The sequence below is a fragment of the Haemorhous mexicanus genome, chromosome 4 (genome assembly GCF_027477595.1).
Source record: "Haemorhous mexicanus isolate bHaeMex1 chromosome 4, bHaeMex1.pri, whole genome shotgun sequence".
In the NCBI taxonomy this organism is placed as follows: Eukaryota; Metazoa; Chordata; class Aves; order Passeriformes; family Fringillidae; genus Haemorhous; species Haemorhous mexicanus.
Window position 1 is genome coordinate 63,431,293 of NC_082344.1, and position 15,202 is coordinate 63,446,494.

Below are 15,202 nucleotides of genomic sequence, written 5' to 3' on the forward strand. Positions count from 1 at the left end.
GTTTGGGGTTCCCAAGTGCAAGAGAGCCTTTAAAATATTGAAGTAACTTGAGTGAAGGTTGCTACAAAAAAAGTGTATGTGCACTTGGTCAGTGTGTGTGGTACAGCTGGGATTTTAAACATCTTCTTTATAAAATACACAAGCTGTACAGATACAGATAAAGCAGATGATTTGGATCTGCTGCAGAAATTGTGTTTGTGTATTCTTCAAATCTAAATAATTCAGATTTTAAGTACATGTGTGGAATTGTTTGTAGCATATCTATGGCATGTGCTGTGCCTTTTGCAGATGCCCATAGCCTTGTGTAGGTTTCCGTCTATTTGATCTTTGTGAGATTTGGAAATCATAGGCTGCTAAATTCTTATTTTTGTGCTCAGAATTATATGTGTATGGTAGGCCTACTTCTAAAATCCTGTGGCCAGCTGGAGATGGAAGTTTAGAGAATCTCCAGCAACTGAAAAGATTATGGTCTACAGTTCACCTGATCTTAGCTGGAATTTGATCAGGATATCAACAAGAGTAAATGGAGCATCTGTCTAATCTTCACTGCAAAAACTTGCCATTAGAGGTTTCTTTCCCTCTAATGAGAGATGAATCAATTCTCTAGGATAGATCTTTTGGCTAGGTTACTGCTAAGATGCCATATTTTGATTGAGATCCCCTATTTCTTGTGCCATGTTTTAAAAAAAGAATGGCAGATTTGAGCATGAGAACTTGCATTGGTTGCAGTGGGAGAAATTGCAATTCACTTCTATCTTTAAGCAGTTTAGACCAGTGTAGTTACTGCATCCTATCTTGGTAGCTGAATTTCAGTGGTGGGGCAGAAGAACTCTGCAAGCTGTGGAGAAAAGAAGAGCCCTTTGTTCTTCATGAAAAAAGGGTGATAATAATCAACACTGACTGAAAGCTATTTAAAACTACCACATTTATCTCAGAATTGAGAGATGCTGAGAGTAACTGTGTAGTCAGTTACACACAAAGCTGTACTGATAGAGAGTAAATAATTCAATTATGGCAACTTAATAATTTAATCACATGTATTTGAGTGACCACGTCCTCAGTATCAGCAAAGACAAGAATGGTTAAGTATGTGTGGACTGTAAGCTGCTTTCATTTGCAAAAAACTCTATTTTCATCTGCACATTTCTGCAACAATTAAGTTGCTCTTTACTAAATTAATATTCTGTGACTAGAAAAAATACTCAAGAATTTTGGCCAGACTTATTTTGTAATATTAATGAAAATTTGAAAGTTTAGTTCCTTGTTGCAAAAGTCAGTCATAGGATGAGGGGTAGCTGAGGATAAATGAAGAAGAAAACATATATGTTTTTAATTATTGTTTTCTCTAGCTTCCTTTTATTGTGACAGATCTTGACATAAACTTGGCATGTCTTAAATTTTGAATATCAGTACAAATATATTGCCTGGTTACAAAATGTCCATACTAACACTTCAGTTTTGAAATAAGGCTGCTGCTGTTTGCATGGTAAATCTTTCAGAAGCACTCCCATACTTACCTGTAATTGCTGCCCCTACCCACATATCTAGTTTAAATTATCTTTAAGATCTGGCATATGCTACATCATAAATTGGCTTGTTAATAGGAGTACTGCAGACTCTACTTTCTCCAGGGAGCAGCAAATAATTTCTGCAATATTTTCAGTTTCCAGTGACTTATTTTTGAAAATACTTTATAATTCCTAAACAAAAAGCACTCACATGTGCACTAACTTGGACAAAATGTATCTTACTAGAGTGTAATTATGCAAGCAGGGACTATTCACCATGTTGCTGGAGACTAGAGAATCAATGTGCTGTTCTTGGCATATCGTCTACCATGTGTTTCAAACCTTTTTAATGGCAGGGTAATACAGTACTTTTGTGTAAAAGTGCCAGTGTTAATTTTCCTCCTTACTTCCTCACACATAATAGGGAAACAACAGTTTTTTATGCTGTCTACGTGGTCTATACTGTAAGTTTGTGGAAAATATGAGGCATTTTTTTGAAAGCAATTATGGGATTTCTCTATTAAATAAAAGAAAAAGATGAAATAAATTTTAGCCATGGAGTTGTGACTAGTCCTTCATTAATTGTCTATATCATACTAAGTTGCTTATAGAGTGCTGATATGGTAGAAATCTAAGCAGAAAGTATTCTTTATGACCTGGATGCCATGCTGCCTTTTTTTTCATCTATATGATGTTATACCTGCTATCTTTGTTTTTTGAAAGTGCAGCAAATATTGGCAAGACTAAAAAAAATGTTTAAGAACAGAATGTGCTTTAAAAGCAGGGTTTTAGATCACAGAGAAAGAGACCAAAAGGAAGTGAAGTCAGCTTTAGTTGCAAACTTTGTTAAATGGTTTCTTTGATGGTAAATCCACTGTGAATACCCTTTCATCCAAAGGGGTAGGTAGGCTACAGTTGTCTAGAGGACATGAAGCAGAGTAGGATTTTGATGAAGAATTGGTCAGAAAGAGTTGGCTAACCTTAAATGCTCACACCTTCTTATTTTTTCTCCATCAAACTCTGATTAGTGTTGAAGATGGTTTAGATAATCTGCTCTTCTGCAAGCTGGTGAGAGAACTTGACAGCTGGTGAAAGAAGCATTGCCATGTGCTCTTTCCTCATTTTCAACTTCCAGCATTATGGCTGGCATTTTTTTTTAACCTTTACCATACCTATCCTTTAGATTGAGTTTCTTTTCCACTGAGCATTTAATAACATAAGTATGTCCTTCCTAGAGCAAAATTTAGATTGTGAGACAATTTAATTGGACAATTTAATGCCAAGTGCCCAGGCATTTGGGTAGTTATAAAAATACTCAGGAGAAATTAAATGAGATTAACTTAGAGATGCAAGATATTAAGTAATAAATTGCACTAAAATTGGAAGAGGGAAGTGGATGATTAATATTATATTTGATTAGTAAAGAAGGAAGGATAGCAAGGGGAAAGTTGGGTGTCATAATTCTTAATTTCCTTGAAGGAACTGATGAAAGCTGTTCCTCAGAAATTAATAGCAACTATCTAAATATAAGGAACAAAAAATCAAGATTGCCAAGGAGTTGGTAACATTGGAGAAAACAAGATAGATTGGTACTACTGTCATAAGAAAGTAGGAGTTGGAGGGATCTCAATAGGATCTGTTGCCCTCCTTCAAAGCTATCCATGTGTAATGACTTTTATCAACCTTCAAAAATTTTTTCAGTGTTGGTGACTGTTATAGGTGGTGTATTTCAGAGCTTTGCTACTCTTACAGTCTCCGTAGGGTTTTTTGTTTGGTTTGTTTGCTTGTTTTTAGTACTCTTGCTATAATCTTCTTGCTGTGAGTTAAACCTATCGCTACATGTTGTATTGATCATGGATTTGTAAGAAAGTTCAGGGTGGAAGGATGTCAGGAAATTGGAACAAAACGCTCTCAAAGTCGGGTCAATTGAGAGGTGGAGCTAGGCTGCTCAAGGATCTATTGAGTCCTTCTTGTAAACTTCTAAGGATGGAGACTGAGCAACTTTTGGTCAACCTGATTTATTTTCCTCATGGTGAAAAAGCTTTTCATTAGTTATGGTTTGAATTTCTCTTATTTCAGCTTTTGCCCACTGAGTTTTATCCTGCTGTGCACTGCTGTGAAGAGCCTGGCTCCATCCCCTTCATTTCTTTCTCATGGGTATGGGAGGGCTGCTTTTAGGTCTCCCCAGGGCTGTTTCCTCTCCATGCTGAAGAATTTGGGTTTGTTCATCTCTGCCTCATAAAACAAGTGCTCCAGCCTCTGATCGTCTTGCTAGCCCTCTGCTGAAGTTGCTCCATTTTTCTGATATCTTGAGGGGCCTAAAAATGTGTTCTTTTAGATATGATCCAACAAGTGCTGAGTAGAAAAGTTGGCTGTACTTCTGCTAATGCAGCCCAGGATCAAGTTGGCCATCCTCGCTGCCAGTGGATGTTGCTGGCTTGGATTTGGCCTGCTGTCTGACAAGACCTGCAGGTCATTTTCAGTTGCTCTCCTGCCAGTCATGTGTTGCTCCCCTCAGCCTGTATTGCTCATTCCTTCCCAGCTGCAGGACTTTGCAATTGTCCTTGTAGAATGTTGAAAGGTTCCTGTTCACCCATTCCTTGAGCATGTCTACATACCCCTTTGTGGTAACTGTGCCTTTGGGCACACTGGCTGGTCTTCCCAATTTAGTGGCTTCTGCAAACTATGTATAAAAGCATATACAAAGAGAATTCCTGTTATCTTCTCTTGAAACTTGTACCAGCATCATCATGCCTACCATAAGTCATGCGTTTGTTGAAGCAGTAAGGGTTTTTTCCCCACTTTTTTCATGTCAGTCATGGTTTCCAAACCTATGATACTGTTCCTGGTTTCTTCTATTGTACCGTTTTTTGACATTCAAGTCCAAAGATGGATGCATTAGTTCACCTGGAGTGTTTTACCAGTGTGATATTTGCAAAACAAGCTCAACATATTCAGCTGTGAGCTGTAACTCCTTGATCCTATTATATGGAACCTGCTACAGAGCCAGATGCTTCCTATTGTGCACTTGATTATTGCTTCCTTTGAACTTGTCATGGTATTTATTGAATTGCATCTTATTATTTTTACACTGTTTGTCATCATAAAATCTGAACTCTCCTCAAATAGTCTTGCAGTTGCTACTAATTTGTTATCAAATGTGAAATTATTAAGTAAGTATACACTCTGTTTTGTGATCTAAGGCACTCCTTATGATCTAAGGCACTCCTTTTAACTATTAGTTAAAACTGGGCCCAGACAAATGCCTGAAAAAACTTGAAAAATCTTTTCTGTTGACAGTAGGTCATTGACCTAACTGTTTTTGTATGGATCATACTGCTTTTTCAGAATATTTGTGAAAATTTCATGTGAGAAACAGTGTGCAGATATAGGGGTTTTTTGCCAGTTGTGAACTCCATGAGAACAAGCGTGCCTGAAACCAATTCTGACTTTATTCCTCATTTACAAGATAGTGACTTTATTAGGATGTAGTGGAAAGCAGGGGCAGAAGACTCAATAAGATCTGAGAGCTTGTCTTAGAATTGTGAAGGGGACAGGGATGACATTTGGACTTAATAGGCTGTGCTTTATGATATTGGATATTTGTGCTGAGGAAATAATCAGCAGTGTCTGCTTTAAGTATTTGTCACCTGTAGCTTGGCCCAAAACCTTGGAAATATATGGGACTCCTTTTTGAGTTCTAATTATGTCTTTAGGTTCTCTTTTGAAAGTTTAAAGCTTGCCAATACTTCTTACTTCTACAACACCGAAGGAATGGAATTCTGGCCTTTATCCCCAAAAGGCAGCAGAAACATGACAGACAATGAGCAAAAATGCATAATTGAACTGCCTTTTTTTTTTTTCTTTCAAAAAAGGGAACATTGAAACTACAACTAATATTTGTTAAAATAAAAGACCTTCTCCAGGGAAATTTTTATCATCCTGTTAGTGTGAAATGCTATTTTGGGTTTATCATGAAGCATATGCAGTTTGTAATATTTCTGATATAACTAATTGTGCTCTTGACTGTGTTGCCTTTTTTTTCCTGAAATGTGTATTTGGAACACATGAAATGCAGGAGAAATACTGTAATAAAGTATATAGTGTAGAAATTTATAATTCCTTTAACTGACCCTTGAAAGATATGATGCCATTATTTTTTAATGCTCTATTCTATGACAATAATAATTTAGACTGATGCAAATCTTACCATGTTAAATTCTTTTACAATCTGTAACATTTTAAATGTGTCTTTTTATTTAGGGCATTCTCTTGGTTTATGATATTACCAATGGCCAGAGTTTTGAAAATTTGGAAGACTGGTATAATGTGGTAAAAAAAGTGAATGAAGGATCAGAAACACAGCCACTTGTGGCCTTGGTTGGAAATAAAAGTAAGTTACTCATATTTAAATATTATTTGAAATACTCTGGATGTGGTTGCTATTAAAGAAATGGTTGCTATTAAAGAAATGACATAAGGTATATATATTTAGCAAAATGCAACTAAATACTATTTTGCGTATTTTTGCTGTGTACACATGATATATTTGGGTATACTTCAGGATTATGGCTCTGGCCAGATAGGTTATGTTATGAGACTTGCTGTATCATGCTTTGCCCAGCCTGCAGCCTCTCTCTCTGTGTCCTCTTTGCTTGGAGAGCAGCACAGAGGAAGAGGGAGATCACTCGCCCGTATTTGAATTTGATAGACCCCAGGATATAGCCATGGCAATGGAGAACTGGGGAGCATTTCTGGATGTAGTAAAAGGTATATTTTATGGTTCTGTATGTTAAGAGACTGCTGGATTAACTACTGGTATATGTTATATACCAGTAGTTAGACATAATACTTAGGAATTGCTATCAGACTTTTTTCTTCAGTATTATCTGTAGTTGTGCACATCAGGTGATTTGTGTTGCTCTGGGATATTTTAACCTCCTTTTTTTTTGATCACATAAGCATAATATAACGGTTTTCTTCTGACCACCAAAATATGTCACTTTATATAATCATCACTTAGATGGTTTCCTAATTTTATGGATTCCAAATTTCCCCATTTCCAACAGAAAAATCTTACACAAACATCTTTATTAGCAAATCTGATGTTTTGATCCTGGCTTTCTTACCCCTTTTGAAGATGATAAAAGCATATAAAAATTTTAGAAACAAAATGGTAGAAGTGGATACCTAATTTTTAAACAGTATAAATACATTATTTGAACAACAGAAAAATATTTGATTTCCTTTTCACTTTCCAAATAATTTGTTTCTCTGTTACAGTGACCATGTCATGAACAAACCTGAGAAAAGGACTTAATCCAGCGAGTTAGAATTGTTTAAAATAATTTGAAAACAATGTAGAGACAACACATTGTCTCTACAATTCAGAACCATTAATTGTAGTATTGCTACAGTGATGCTGTAACATTTTATGACATTAATTATGAAAAACTAATTTCCTGTGAAGAAAACAGAGAAGATCTTAGAGTTACAATATGTAAATAGCACTTCTGAAAGCATAACACTGACTGTGTTGTACTCTAGCTGACCAGAGTCAACAATACAGATTCGGTTGAAATTCAAATGAAAAATATTTTTCACTGGCTTCTATTTTGCCCTAAATTTGGACTTTCTAGCTGGAGTTCAGCAAATCTTACTAACTATTTGCAGTAAGATACACTGTAACATAGCATAAAAAAAAGTTCCTTTGTTGAACTGGCACAATATATGTAGAAAATGATACATTGGTTTTGATTTGGAGGCGTTTTATTTCTGTTTTTTTCACATATACATGCCCACAAATCTTTAATATTTGATGTTTCCTTGGGAGCATCTGGAAGTAGAATCTGGTTTCCTAGGTGAGTTTTCAGACAAATGCTGACACTGACTAGTGAAAAGGCTTTCATTTTATGGAAATATCAGCTGAAGGAATTACTTGCTGCCTTGTTTTTCTTCTGAAGCTGTGTATAAAGAAAAGCAGCAAAATATTGATTACATGTGATGCTAAGGATGTTTGTTGCTGCTGCACATGTTGAGCATGCAGGGGATTCTGTTTACAGAGGGATGTTTTTGCTTCATTTTTATTTCAGCATGATAAAAATTAGACTTTGAAAGTATATTGCTTTTCTGGATTCTGTAGTAGGATAAGAATATCTAGGAGGGCTTCCACCCTAATACTGAAAAATTAATAGTAGGCTCCTGTTGTTACATAAATGGAAAACAAAGTGTTTATATAGAAGCATGGTGTTGACTCTTGCATATTATGAAGAGATAATACTATTGGTACTAACAAATTATTAAGGAGGAATCACTCTGTTGAACTTCTTTGCTTAGTAAGAAGCAAAACACTCATATGCAATGCAAGAGCAATAAGAAGAGGTCAAGAGCCAGGAAAAGCCATTTGATGAGTTGATGAACTTACTTGACCTCATGCATCATTCAGAAGAAATACTCCAGTGAGTGGTTTTTGTCTCAGGATTGTACTTGGTTTTTTTGAGCTGTACATTTTAGGAAAATATCCAGGTAAGCTCACTGAAAGATTAGAAATGTCAATATCCACAGGCAAGTTATTCTAACACTTAACTTTCTTTCTGATAAAAGCTTTTAAAATTTGCCAAGAATGCAGTTATTTTCATTCATAACATTTGGAAAGCTTTGGGCCAGTCTTTAGATACCTTGATAAGAATTTGGAAGCTCAGCCTCTGTTTTGAAACTTTGGCTTAAACTTAGTTACTTAACTTGGGCTGTCCTTTGTCTGTTTTCTCTTCGTATCATTGTCTGAAATACATGTGTATTTTTTCCATTTTGGGGGACAGATACCTGGATTTTCTCTAGGGAAAAAGCTATAGCTTGCAAGAAAACAAAAATATTTCTCTATGCAATATGATACAGAAAACTGTGCACTTGAATTCTATTAAATGAAAATAATTTCCCTGGGTAATTTTGTCATTGAAAGCAAATTATTTGGTACGTAGCAGTATATGGTGCATAATTGTTTACTACTGTTAAGTCATGCAGTTTTATAGGTAATTTATTAGTGCTTTCTAGTATCAGTTTGTAGTCATTTTGTTAAATGTTAAGTTTGTGGGGATTTCTCTAGTATTCCATAAAACTTGAAGAAATTGTTCAGTGCTGATTGAAATGAATCAGTGCTTGTTTCACTGTTCTGGTTTATTTTGCATTGCAATAGATTAGCAGCATGAACACCGTAAGCTGCTGTGTCTGTTTAAAGCATGATAATTAGCTTCAGAGTGGTGTCAAGCTATTAAAATGCCCTGTTGTGATTGTAAAAGGTTAGGATTTACTCATGAAACATTGGAAAGGTAATTTCTACTTAAAAAGCTCCTATCAGTTGCTGGTATCTCATCCATCAGAGATTTATTTCAAAATAGTAGAGCAGTATGAATTGATACCTAAATTCTGGAATTCTGGACCTTCCCACCTCTCTTTTTTTATTTTCCTTTTTTTTTTTTTTTCCTTCTCATTTTGTTTGTTTGTTTGTTTGGTTTGGTTTTTTTTTTTTAAATGAAGGTCTGTCATTGTCCACTAATTTATTCAGAAAAATTGGGAGAACAAGAGCTTCAGAGAAATGCAGATCTCTGTTGTAAAACCAGTACTTTATTTAGGCTGTCTTGGTTCCCTCTGGGTGCTTTGGGGAGTAAACTTTACTGTTAATTTTAACTTTTTGTTTTAGAGTTTCTATGCAAAAACTCAAAACTTTTGTATATATGTTGCTGTCAAATACTTTGATTTGTATGGTGTAAATGAGACTATAGTTATCAGGTGAATTGTGTTTTGTGCACTTAGGATCTTTTCTTAAATTAGGTATTGATAAAGTTCAGTGATCACAATGGATCTTCTAGTCATTAAGTGTGAATTAGAGAGGGTTTACCATGTTTCATATGATTGATGTGTTTGCTTCCTTTCTGCCTTGATGGCTTTATGTATTTTCTTCTGCACTAATCTCTAAGCAGTCTCCTCAAGTGTCATACCAGCATTTTCAGTGGATATATTGTAAACAAAAATTAACCCAGGTTGCATAGGAGCTATACTCATTTTGATTTATAGTTACCAAGATGGTCTTAGGGCGGTGGTTATCTGTAGCTTAGATAGGGGGTGGGGATTATCAGGTACTGGTGTATAGTGGCTAGATGAATGATTTCTGTTCTTAGAGATATTAACCAGATCCACTCCTCAATAGAGACTAATAACTCAGATTTTTAAACAATCTTCATGACAGATGAGGGCACAGAGGAGAATGCATCAACACTAATTAAGAATGTTGACCGTTTGTTCGTCTTAGCCGTGATTAATTGATCTTGGAGTGCTATCTCTGAACAGGAAGTGGGATGCTGTTACATTGTGAAGTTTAAAGGTTACATTTTAGTGTACCCTTTAACTTGCCCTTACATACAACATAAAATGTTTTTACCTGTCTTATCTGAGCACAGAAAGAAACATTTTCCAGCCCAGATACAAATTAACATTTGGTGCTTTGTGTACTAATGTGAATCTGGCTAGTCATGGGACTTGCCCAGTCTTCTTTTTGACTCTGTTTCTGCATTATATGCTTAGTCTCCCTCGTTGTACTCATAAAATTTCTTCATTAATATTCACTTTGATAATCTGTTTTATTTAAATTCAGAGCTGTGCATTCATTCTCTTGTCCCTCCCAACCTCCCCCAGTTTTTTGTTCTTGCTTCTCATGGGCTTGCCCTTTTAAGGTCCTTCACCTGTAATTAAAGACAAGTGTTGAGCAGCTAATGCAAAGACCCTTGTTCTTTAGAGTCTTATGCCTGAATAAACTAAAGTTCCTGTATGCCCAACAGCAGGTCTGGTCGCCTGAGCCTTACACATGCTCTTGGGATTGGAGGGTGAACTACTTATATGTAGAGACTCCCTTAAAGAGAAAACCTTGTCCTGTGCTACAATCATTTTACCAACTCATTTGAATAAATGTAGAATGATACCCTGTTTTAAAATATATCTAAAATATTTGTCTCAACCAGCTTGTAAGATTAATAGAAAATTGCAGTCCTGTGGATTTGTTTCAAAGGTCAGGTAACTTTATTAAAAATTACTTTTAACAAGAAACTTAAATTAATGGAAGAGAAAACCACAGGTAAAAATGATCTTTTATTCACCATAATATTATATTTCCAACCCAGTATCTCAATATGCTCTGCGTTACTTTAGCAGTGGGAGCAACCTAGGAGCACACACATTTTTGAGTGAAAAAAATTACCTTGCTTGCGTGAGAAAGCATTTGTCTTGCAAGATTTTGATCCTAAATCATGCTTAGCTTTACATTAATAGGGCTGAGTACCATCCATGCTGAAGAGCTCTATTAAATTATGTCTGTTAAATTGCCATGTGAACAAGGCAGCTAAACTGTGATTAGTAGACAGAGCTTGAGCCTCAAGTGCTGTTCTTTGGAAAGAATCTGAGCTTACAGAACTTTATACAGAAAAAAAGAAAGGAGGTTTATTGCTCTTGTGTAGTGTTTACTTTGCCATATTGTATTGTCTGTGAAGGGAAAACACCTGGCAGGAAAGATTGCAAGGATCTGTGCATATGTGTTCCATTCTGGCTCCAGTCTTCATGTGACTTGCTGTGATAAATATATCTGTTGCAAAGGGCTGCAAATCAGCCTATGTTTTACTTCAAGCCTTCTTTCAGAATCCTTCACTAAATGATCTCTTGGATGAGAAGGCAGTGGACACAAAAGCTGATTAGTAACCTGGTTAAAGGCAAATTTTTAGACTTCTGGACTTTCTTAGAGTGCTGCAGCCATTATGGAAGCGTGTATACAGTACAGTTTTTGATGGCAAATCCTTTTTTTCATGCTGCTCAAAAGATAATTAATAATCCTTGTCAAATGCCTGTATTCAGCCCAGATAGCTTTAGTTAGTAGTGAGCTTGTTTTTTCATTTGTGTTCTGCTGCAGTCTGGGGTTCATGACAGAGTTGAAGCTGAACAAAATACGCAGCTTGCACACAGGAGATATGTTACTGTTGTACTGCTTGTCTGAGTTTGAGATTTGTACAGCTAGACAGAGTCCTGCATAAACAGGTGTAGTTCTATGAAAATCAATGAATTTGCATTCAGTTGAACCAGGGCAGCTCAGATCTCTGCAAACTATTTGCAGAAAAAATGTTTTCTCATTTGGGTCATACAGTGTTTTTACAAGAAAGTGAGAATAGTCATGAACTATTCCAACTAATAAACTGTTCTTGTGCTAGACTTTTTTTTATTTTAGTGACAATGAATAAACTGGTTTCTTCTTCCTACATGTAAAATCTTGAGGCTGCATTTGAGTTTTGCCTGCTATGACTAACCAAGAACCACAACCAAGTTCAAGGACCTGGTAGACAGTTGTTAGTGTAGTTGGAACTCAAACACCAGTGCTACAGAAGTACCAGTAAATAATATATTCTCATTCTGTAACAGTTATGCTTAAATTGAGAAAAATCTGTAGAGATGTCATTGAAAAATGCAAATAGAAGTAAACAGTTTAAATACAAAGGTTAGAACAGTATATGGATCATGTTTTTATAATAATACACAAGTGAAATGCTGAGAGATCTCTTACTGTTTCCATGGATTTTGTCTGTGGTTTATTTAGCAATGTAGACATATGCCCAATAAAAAAAGATGCTGCATAAACTATAGTTCAGGCTGAATGTGCTTCTGTTTTTGGTTTAGGTAGAAATGTTTTTTCTGGCTGCGTCCTTCATACTTAGGTCTTCTTACAACAAATGGAAAGCCCTTAATTGTACCTAAGGGAATAGTTAATCTACGGTGGACATATGGTGGACAAAAGCTGAGTCTAGTAAATGAAAAAAATTATAAACAGAAAATGTGTGAATGTCTGCACAGTCTGAGAGTCATGGGAGATATTGTGCTGTTGGATTGGAGCTTATTTTAGGTTAATTTGCTATTCTTTTCTATTAGTATATTAATAGAAGTCAGTGGAGCATAATATACATAGTTTTAAAACCCAGTCAAATTCACGTCTGTTTTATTGGATTGAAAAAAAAATACCTGCTTTTAAAACAGGGCAGAATTTCTTTTCTTTGCTGGTTGTCCTGTTCCTACCTTTGCCACATGACGTAAATGCAATTTCGATTTCATTAGTGGAGGGAAACTCTCTGAAATTTTTAATGTTATAACATTTGATTGGGGGTAGTTAATCAGTGTTAACCCTGAGCAGCTCTTGGGCTTTATGGATTCAAGCATTATATGTGGTTGCACTGCTCCAGCAAAAGGTTAAGTATTAATGGAAAATGTTCACAGCTCTTTTACTCAAAGAAAACATGTTACTTGTAAGTTTTCTTTTGATTTTACTTTTACAGTTACATTGAATGTCTTCATTCATTTAGCCATCCATAAAGCAAATATTGTTGCACATGCAGTGGATAATAAGTCTTTTTAGGACTACTTGTGTGGTATGTCACAGATCATTAACTGCAAGTAACCACCTGACTTGAGGGAAGTCTGGAAGCATCATTACAGTGAAGTAAGCTTTTATTTCTGTATCACTGCAGTGCATTGATTTGTAGGAATGTCTCCATTAGCTACTGTGGAAATATATTCTCATATATTATCATTGAAGGAAGTTGATGAGAGAGGATAACCAAATTTTGAGTGTGAATAGGGCATTACTATTAGGATTTTGGACAAAATGGAGAAAAAGACAAATGCTGTTGTAGCATTATTTTCTATTTAAAAGCTAGGTAAGTCAGTAAACTAATATTTTTCTTGAAGCTTCAGAACTTTAGAGTCAGACTGATAAATGTAGTAGCAGTTGTACAGTGTTTCAACTGAAATGCATGTAGTAGTTGAATACATTTAGTACTCTGTATGGGCAGAAAGTGTGGAAGAGAAATTTATTCCTAACCAGAAGGGAAAACTTCAGCTTTTTCTACTGATTTCAATGAACCAAAAAAAGAAAATTAAGACTTTGATTGGAAGCAAGCAGTTATTATTCCAGTTCAATTTAGAGAATGAGGGATAGTCTATGCTAATATAGGGAGTAATCATAATGGATAACCTTCACTTCTTTGTGGTATAGTATGACTGATGTGCATGCAGATTGAAGAACAAAGAAGAAAAATTACAGGGAATGCATTGTATGTGTATTTTTAAATTGTGTAATTGTCAGGACATTGTCATGTTTATTGGGGTTTTGCTAGAGAAGTGGAAATTAATGGTACCATTTTGAGTTTAGCCCACAGTTACAGCTCCATTCCTGAGACACTGTGGGTTTATGATACCCATTTCAGTACAGGAACATGTGTGCTCTGCTAAATGTGTGGCTTTTTTCATACCGCTTTAAGCATATCAAGCACTTATGGTTATGAGTTCCTTACTGTTCCAGTATTTGAGAAGGTATGTCTTGATGAAGCACCAATTGTGCTGCAGTTTCTTTCTGCATTCTGCTTTGGTGTATTTTATAGATCATGGTTTTTTGAGGGGAAAAATGGTATTTGAAAAAAATAAAAAAGATATGTCATTACTTATATATGTGTAATATGAGACTGTGAAGATGTTACCACGGGAGTAACTACTAAGCCAGTATCAAACAGATCACTGAGATAAGTCTGTTGGTTAAATGCAGAGAGTATTGTTGTTGTTATTTACTCTCTGTGCTTCCATCCATTGTGGTTTGGAGGATAGCTTCAAAATGCTTGTTTTCGAAGGAGAGGTGTAAGACTTCACATTAAATTCAGTTAAAAATCAATTAAGATTTACTCAGATATGTTGGTTAAGGAGGATAGAGTATAGTGATGATGAATAGTAAATTAGTAATCTATTTTATTTATTTAAAATAAGGTTGTAAAAGAGGAGGCCTTTATGTACGTTGCACATAGTTTCTATTTCAAAAATGCTGAGTTCTCTATGAAATTGCTATGAAATTTTCATGACATATTTTTGGTTTTTTAACTCTAGGTTTTTTTCAGAAGTAGTGCTTAAGATAAAAATTTTTGTTTTTTACATGGATGTAAATTTAGAGCACAATTAGTGAGCTACTCCAAGTACTCTGGTGTTTTCATGCTCATCCCTAGTTTATAATATTCTTCTGGATAATCTTTTTTAATCTGCATACTATGAGGGTTTTCTTTGGTTGTTAATATTGTCCAATATTTTTACCTAATTATGTGTGATAACAGGAATATATTTTACTGGTATAATACTAGTATGTAGAATTTTACAGATGGTCGAATTCATTAAAGTTTTGAAATTGTGTTCAGAAAAAGGAATAACATTAACTCTTTCTGACTTTGTCTGGAGAACTCGATCATACCTAGGTCATGCCACTTAAAAACTGCCATCAGGACTATTGCTTTTGGTTTCATATTCTAAACAAAAAGTAATTTAAAAAAAGCTATGGCCTAAATAGTTGAATGGAACACACAGAACAGTAAAATGCCTTGGGAAAGGCTTGCTTTGGAAAAATCCAGGGATATAATCATGATGTGTGTTGAGGACAGCTTTAAATTGTTGGATTTTGTAACCAAGCATTTTTTGTGGTATATAATTTAACATGAATGCTGGAGAAACCAAGATTTGTACAGATAGCATACCTTTGATGCTGTGGACAGAGAGAGAGACCCTCAGTTCCTAAAACCTTACTTCATACATTTACAGGAGACTTTGGAAAGTAATTTGGTGTAGGCACGCAGAAGAAA

At 35.4% G+C, this 15,202-nt stretch overlaps 1 protein-coding gene across 1 annotated transcript in view; it reads left to right on the forward strand.

The window, feature by feature from the left end:
- The window catches only part of RAB28 (RAB28, member RAS oncogene family), a 63,318-nt gene that overhangs the window by 15,383 nt on the left and 32,733 nt on the right, over window positions 1-15,202 (forward strand). The window contains exon 4 of the mRNA XM_059845156.1: window positions 5,772-5,901. Within this exon, the coding sequence (XP_059701139.1) occupies window positions 5,772-5,901 (130 nt within the window). The remainder of the gene's footprint in view (window positions 1-5,771; window positions 5,902-15,202) is intronic.